Here is an 8,258-nt window from a genome sequence, read left to right as displayed (position 1 = left end):
AAGCATACTTGCATTGAAGCTTCTAGATTGTGGATCAAAGCTGAAATCTAAATACAGTCCCAAACCCCTGAAAGCATGAAACCAAGCACTGAAAAACCCCAAGAAGACCTGCACACCAATGAAACTGTGTGCACGAATCAAGCTGCCCATGAAGCAGAACAAAATGCCAGTCCTGCACCAACCTCCAGCATGATCTATAAAATCTACAATCCCTTAAAAGATGCTCCAAGGATTTTAAACGATGAAAAAGGGGCACAAACTATCTGACTACTTCCTTTTGGCATGGTGAACTTTGGAGGGCAGCCCTTGAACTACCAACGGAACAAAGACCCACACCTTGTAGCTCAAATGGAGAGACCATACACTGTGACTGATAGATCAATCGAGAATCCAGGTTGAATACCTCATACCATATGAGGGAACAATCTCTAAAAAAAGGCCATTTTGCCCTTTAACCCACTTGGTAGGTCAAGTCAGGCCTAGACATCCTGCCTGTATATGTGAAAGCTATCCACCAAGATGCCAATTGACTGGCGATGGTCTGAAACCTCTGAAAGCATCAATGATGGAGCTAATCAATGGGTCTATTCGAGTTTGCTTTCAACAATGAAGCCAATCAATGGGTCTCTATTCGAGGCTATGGCCTAATAGGTATAAAAAGCAAAGTATGGATAACACTCCCTACTAAATATTGTGTCAAAGATATAGCAAATATGATGCAACAGCTAGACCAATCTAAAAATGGTCTCAAGCCAGAGTGAATGGGTCACAAACTCTACGTGAACAATGGCATGCGGAATTGTTTTATTTCTCTTGATCATGCAGAAGCATATGGGTCTCTACACTCTATATCTTGGCATAGTTTGTCTCAAAGGCAAGGCCCTCACACCTCAAACCCATAAAGAACAGTGGAGAACAATGTGACCTCAAGTTGCAAATCTACAGAAGGGAAGTTTCCATCCATATGTTGAGAGTAGACCAGTGATAGTAACACACTGCACTAAAGAACTTCAGACGAGATTTTCTCTCCAAAGAAGTCCAAAGAACCAAAAGAATATATTATAACACCCTATAGGTGTATAAAAACATAGTGCTATGATTAGCAAAGCATAGTGCCCTGGTTAGAGTTAGAACATGAAACTACTGTTCATCAGTAAAAATCTATCATCGAGAACTGTATGGCAATCCTGATTGAATCTTTAGCCTACTAAACTGTCTGCTTCTTGATAATGAAAGAAGCTGAGATTCTGAACCCCCGTTGTCGAAGAGGTAATGTCAAGAAACCACAGAGCTAGCCCAATGTTGACCACTTTGACATCCATAAGTCATATGGTACTTTCTTTTTCTGGTTTTGCTTTCTATTTGCCTTGGTACAATCATTATTCTAGCAATTGTAGTCAGCCTGGTGCAGTAGTAGGAGGAAGTACTAGTAGTTTCAGTGCTAGTACAATATCAAGGGGTCAGTAGAGTGGTGGTAGTTCATACCCAAGTGTGGTTTCAAACATGATTTCTTTATCCTACTAAAATGTATGCTTCTAAGATCGCCCTTGATTCGTTTATACCGGGGGTGACATACCATAGTGAGGAGCTTGGCATAGAGAATACCGAGGTCCTATTTTGCGGGCCCAAGATATGAACCGCAGATAAGGGTTCCTTTAGATTAAGTGCTACGGTACTGGATGTAACACTATATGGTGCACTGAAATGGTTCTATCGCAGGCTCAGCGGAAGTGTCTCTTTTAACTAAAGGCGCAAGTGGAAGCGCAACTGATAAAGTGAGCATGGTCAGAAGCTACTCTTATAGAGGTTGCAACTGACTTCAGCAATGGACACAGATGCAATTCCAAGTTGGTTAAGTGTTCGTTGGTTCATGGATGCGTTGGGCACTCTGTCCCTAAATGCTATCTGCTGCCATGCATTTCAAAGATTACCACAGAAAGGAATCCACAACAAGGAATCCCTCTTGGGTTACCCGAGACAATTAGCACAGAAAGGAATCCCTCTTGGGTTGCTCGAGACAATTAGCACAGAAAGGAATCCCTCTTGGGTTGTCCATGGACAGTCAATATCAAGGGTAAGTTTTGGATATTAATCTTTAAGTGGTTGAGATTTAATCCAAATATGGCTGTATCAATAAAGCAAATGAAATGAATGAAAGAGTGCATCCTAAGTAAGAGGAATTCAAATTAAGTGCACAGTGAACTACCATGATGCTGCAAATAACAACTTAGTCAATACAGCCAAGAGATTCAAGGAGCTAGAACAAAACATAATTGTACCAGGTAACATATTAGAGTAACTTGAATAAAAGCACAGAGGACTAGCCAATTACCGAGATGGTTTTCCAATTCCACTTGCATCTTCCAGATTGTGAGATTTATTTATGTAGGGGGGAGCTCTGATACCAACATAACACTCTACATTGACTTAAAGTGTTCAAATCAGTCTTGTTAGAACATAGATACCAACTCTGCAAACAATGGAAAAACAATATTTATGAAAACTGGGATTGGGGACATAGAACACAAGATAATCTATGCCACTGCATTTTACTTCAGCAAAAAGACTTCAAGTAGCAACAACAAGAGCTGAGGAAATGCTAGTGTGCTTAGGGAGACTCCCCCTTAGGTGGGCTTTCGTTAAAATGGGACTTCTTATATAAAAATTCCAGAAATTCAAAACACGAGTAGAAAGGAATCGATTATTATTAGGCCGATAGGCCTTCCTTTGAAAGAAACTTTCGTCGTCCTTTTGTTTCTGAGACTGACACCTGGCGTCCACATTCAGCGGGAAATTGTTCAATCATTTCTGTTATGGTCTTCATCCTTCAGGCGGAATGGTCGGCATTTTTGTTATCGGTGCCTAGCGGGGGTCGATATCCCTCGCTTTTGCTATCATTCGCGCCTATCCCTCGCTTCTGCTATCATTCCCGCCTCTCTATCGCCGGAAATTGCCGTATGTGTCTCGTCAAGGTCAAGAAGAGTCCCAAGCCCGTGGCATCTTGCGCCATGCCTGCGCTTCCTGGTAATTTATTGCTTTCGCCCTTTTCCCTTTGGTTTCCTCCAATCCCCAAGCTGTTAAATGCTGCCAGAGGATATGAACTTGAAGGATGCTAATTTTGGGGTTTAACTGTCAGGCATGAAGATAAACACTGATACTCTGATGGCGATAAAGGCAAAGGAAATTTATTGCTTTCGCCCTTTTCCCTTTGGTTTCCTCCAATCCCCAAGCTGTTAAATTCCTTGAGAGCCCACATATGCCTGGCCATTGCAATTTATATATTGATATCCACCGGAAGGAAGTCTTGGAGAGTGGATATCAGCCATCGGAGGGAAAATGGCGAACCAGTATTCCACCAAAAACTCTTTCGAAAGCCTGGTTGTGAGCACCATGATGAGTCGGCTAAATATGCGCAGCCCTTTTCTGGACACCAATACCTTCCTATCCAACTCGTATGATTGCATCATCGCGGACGAGAGCAAGAGCCCATTGGAGAGAGAGGAGGCGAAGCTGGAGAAGAATATCGTTCAGATTATATCCAGCGGGGACACTGATAAACTGAAGGCGAACTCCGGCCAGGCTGTCACCATTAGCGAGCACCAAGTTTGCGTGGGGTTCCACGAGGACCCAGAGCCCGGCTACCGCGTCTGGGAATGGCACGGTCACATCATGCTCTATGATGAGGAGAAGGGCTACACGGCAGAGTATATCTATGAGAATTTCTTCGAGAAGGCAACTGAGTTTAAGCGTAGAGCGGCTAAACCCCAGGAGAAGAAAGACAAGGAGAACGAGGCCTCCGGTGGAACTATGGACTTAGGAGGGCTTATTGATACCGTCAACGAGATGAACGCTCGAATTTTGTGCAGAAATATGAGCGCGGGGTCCTTCAAGTGAAGCTGCACGGTGGTTAATCACTGGGGTTTTTGGGCTTAGGGTTTATGCGAACTTACTGGTAAGAAGCCCCCCCTTTAAAACAAAAAAATTATGTGCATTGGTTGGTTCTGGTAAGTCGGCTAATGCTTTATTACTTTGGGAAAAGTATTTTCTATAATAACTGGTGGGTGGTAGTTGCAATATGAAGTCCTGAATTATTTTTGAGATAATTGCAGCATTTAAAGGGGATTTGTGCTTGTAAATTAGAAATGTCATGTGCTTGGGTTTGTTTCAGATGTGGAAATTATTCAGTTTTTTCTGATGGTCCCAAACAGGTCTTCAGGGTTTCCATGCCCTGTGCATGTTGTTGTTGGACACGGCAATTGCATCCAATTCTGCAAAAAATGTTGTTCTTTGTGAAATATAAAGGACCTTTTATTTGTGTGAAATCCAGGTATTGTAACCGCTGCTCTGATAAAATTTAAATATATTGTTTTGAAATTGCATGGTTAGTGGTCTGGATGCTATAATATGTATTCACTGTACCAAACTCTGTAGTTATGCTCTCATAAGCAGAGAGCAGCTGAAAGATTTCCATAAATTACATATTAGATAGGGCTTTTGGCATGCTTCTTCTATTAAGAGAAGATTATGGACAATAATTCATTTACTATCTCCATTGTAGTTTCTTTATGCTGCTTCTTTTAAAAGTAATTGGAACCTGTATTGTCTTAATCAAGATGTATTATTCCTTATTAAATTTGTTATTGCATATAGATAAGGGAGGTGCTCTAGGCCCAGATCTTATTTTGCTATTGCACGTAGAGAAAGGAGGTAATCTAGGCCTGTCTGGTGATAATGTGATGGTATTTTAATAAAATGAAGAATAGAACCATATCTTGGCAGGGATTAATTATTTATTTTACTTGTCATATTTGAATAACAATAAACTACTCTAAGCCAGTCTGGGGATGATGTGATGGTATTTTAATAAGATGAATTACAGAGCCATATCAGGGATGAATTAGTTATTTTACTTCATATTTAAATAATAATAAACTAACATAGATCCTGTTAAACAGGGCTGTATATTTGAATAACAATCAAGGTGTATATTTAAATAACAATTGTAAATAAACTAGCATAGATCAATGTTAGCCCGGCAGGATATATTGTGTTATTAGTTGTTGAGAGGTAGGAATCTCAAGTTTTTGATCCTTAATAAATTGTGTATTATTTGTTGAGAGGTATGCATTTCAAGTTTTTTATCCTTAATAAATTAATTTAACATTGATTTATTGGTTAGTTTTCTCTCAAGGATTAAAAAAAAGCCTGGTTCAATATAAAATAGTATATGCTAAAATTCAATTTGAGATGGTTCAGCATAAAATTTTATATACAAAAATTCAATTCGAGATTTTTCCATTGAGCTTTAGGTGTAGTTTACTTTGCAGTTTTACAATGTAAAACTATTTTTTTGGGTGGGTATTTTCTAATGTAAAGTTGATTCCAGAGGGAGTTCTTGACGTTTGTTGTTTATTTATGTAATAACAATTATATCTGTCTCTGTTTGTGTTGAATTGAGAAAATATCCTTCTCTGAGCTACGAGAAATATCTGGACTTGAGTTACGAACTTACCTTCTAAATCCAGGATGCAAAATTTTGCTGATGAACTCGTATTTTATCTTGGAAGGTTTGATGGCTTATACCGTTAGTTTGGTTGAAACATATAAATAGCCCATTGTCCATGCATTGTGTGGTGATCTGACAAATAAAAGAATTTGTCATTTTGTTTCTTAGCTATAGCAATGATCTGATGCAATAAAACTTTGATTTAGAAGTCATTTTTCCAGATTCAAATAGAAGTGTTCATCTTTTATTTATTTAGTAGTGTATATATTAATGGGAAGGACTATCCTGTGTACATGGTTATGGTCATATGTACCATATTTATTTTCCAATTACTCACTTTCCATGAGATGCATCTGATAATAAGTTGGTACCAACTTTAGTGCCATGTCAGCTGAGCTGTGGTCTCACTGTAAAGACGTAAAATTGCCCAGTATTAACACAGTAAATTAAGCAGAGATTAAATGTACCTGAATGATACCCTTCACACGCCAAACCCCATGCTTTAGAACTACAATCTGTGAGTCATCTGGATGCAAAGATTGTAGCTCTTGCCTCACAGCCTCAATACCTGCATTATGCTCCATTGACAACTGCATGGCAGCTATTTCTCCTGTAGACTTGACCAATTTTCCCAAAACAGCACGGGAATCTCCCAGATTGGCAACATAAAGCACCCCACCACAAACCACCCCTACTAAACAGCAAGACCCAACTGCTGCAAGCTGTGGATTTGTAGGCCATGCCTTTGTAACAATGGACAAAAACCCCTCTTCTGTTGCTAAAAAGGCCTTTCGAATCACATCAGCAGACATCCCCTGCTGCTCCATTGCAAATTCTGCAAAATTACAGCCCCCACTTAGTACTGTACAATGGATAAACTCACAATGAATGTTGCACCATTACAGTCAGCCATCTTTCAGAAGTAAATCAACCAACAAGTTCAGCCCTTCACTGAACAATCAACCAACCAGTTACCAAAAAAAGAATTCAAGCAAGAAGACATATCAAGGCCTTCTGTAAGCATAGGCACCTTCAATGGAGTATCCATGTTAGAAGGTTCCTGGTTGCTGGCCACTGTGTCTACTTTCACAAGTTGTATATTTTCTCCAACTTTGAATTCTTGTGTCTCTTCAGCTCCATTCTGTACAGATTGTTCCTCCTGGTCATCCTTACTACCATACTTGAAACAAGTCATTCATACTACTGAAATGGAGCAGCCCTGCTGCTAGATAAAGCTCAAACTTGATGAAGATCTTACTGTTATTCAAAACTTTTTGCAGGGTTATGATTTGAAACCCTGCTTCAACTGAAACCCCAAGTGTAGAAGATAGTTTTGATTTTTAAATGCTAATAGTATAGACAGTGGATGTCAACAATATCACTGACTGCCAGATCAATCTGCCCATGCATATGCTCTTCCTTGCTTATGATATTGAAGATAGGCAAAGGAAATTATACCAATGAGATAGATCAATGCTTCAGAGAATGAAGATCGGTGTATTGCTGGCCCAAGTTGGGCTCCCAGGAAAAATAAGAGAATTCTCAGCCATATACCCAGAAGTGCAGTTCTGATATGAATAGATTTTAGCAGCAGATTGGGGAAATCAGTCCCTGACTTGGCCAAAAAATAAGGGGTATTATGGTAAGGAGAACAGAAAAATTTAACCCTGCAATCATATCATCTAAATTTAATTTATAGCACTGGCCTGACAATGGTATCATAACAGAATAGAAATCATGATCAGGTACATCTTGTTTCTAGCATTATTTTCCTTCCAAAATTTAACTCACTTCTTTTGTGGACCCCAAGGTTCATCATTCAAATTCACAAAGCTACTTTGAATCTACTGAGGGTTAAAATGGAACTATTTTGTATTTTTGTGTGTGCCTGTGTAATTGAAGCTGAACATAATTGCAAGGGTCATCTTTATTCTTCCCTGGAATTTACTACAGGTGCTGCGCTTTCTGTTATATGTAATAGGATGTTTCCCTGAAAGGTTTCCCATGCTGAATAGGATTTATGTTGTGCACAAATGCAAATTTAAGGTTCCACACATCAAAATTTAATGCACTCCAAGTGCTATGCTTTTTCTGATTTTGATGCCAGCTGACTTATCTTAGGATTTATGTATGCAATGCAATTCTAGGGTTCTGTACATTGCAGTTTATGCTCCACGTGCTTTGCAATTTCCGTGCCTCCCAGAATATTACATTCTCGATTCTCTGCACTCCGACCTTGTTGCCCCGGACACCCATTAACGACAGCAACAGCGACAACCGATGAAGAAAAGTATTATGAAGTTGAGGTTGAAAATGCAGAGGACGAATCAGATTCTGATGTTGGGGGAGATAAAGACAACCAGCAAGTAAAGGGCAAGGGATTGAGGTGGGCTGATGTAGACGACAATGGATTGGATAAGGCGCAAAAAAGGCTCATAGAAGCTCTGCCTCCAAAGTTGTCTGGAAGGAGCAAGGCCTTGATGAAACATATAATTTGTTTATCAGAAGAGGATGATCCATCTGAATTAATCATGAAGTGGGTCAGAATAATGAAGCCCAAAAGAGTAGATTGGCTTGCAGTCCTCAAACAGATGTAGGAACAGAACCTCAACCATCCCCTCTTCTTCAAGGTCAGTGGCTTTTCAATTATTATAGATGTGCTTCTTAAATATAGATGGACTGAGTAAATTATTAACCAAGTTGATCTGTATGACATTTTCTTTTCAGTCCACTAATGCTTTTACTGCTCTGC

General features: G+C 39.7%; 1 protein-coding gene across 1 annotated transcript; it reads left to right on the top strand.

The window, feature by feature from the left end:
• Positions 1 to 3,322: 3,322 nt before the first annotated feature.
• LOC149260203 (uncharacterized) lies at positions 3,323 to 4,425 on the top strand. The gene is made up of 2 exons (XM_089379298.1): positions 3,323 to 3,952; positions 4,209 to 4,425. The coding sequence occupies exon 1, from the start codon at positions 3,337 to 3,339 to the stop codon at positions 3,892 to 3,894; it is 558 nt and encodes a 185-aa protein (XP_089235424.1). The 5' UTR covers positions 3,323 to 3,336; the 3' UTR covers positions 3,895 to 3,952; positions 4,209 to 4,425.
• The last annotated feature ends 3,833 nt before the right edge of the window (positions 4,426 to 8,258 follow it).

The sequence above is a fragment of the Pinus tabuliformis genome, chromosome 6 (genome assembly GCF_031772625.1).
Source record: "Pinus tabuliformis cultivar Carrire ecotype Pingquan chromosome 6, CPIR1, whole genome shotgun sequence".
Taxonomy (NCBI): Eukaryota; Viridiplantae; Streptophyta; class Pinopsida; order Pinales; family Pinaceae; genus Pinus; species Pinus tabuliformis.
Note: the sequence above shows the minus strand (reverse complement) of the source record. Positions and strands in the feature narration are given on the sequence as shown.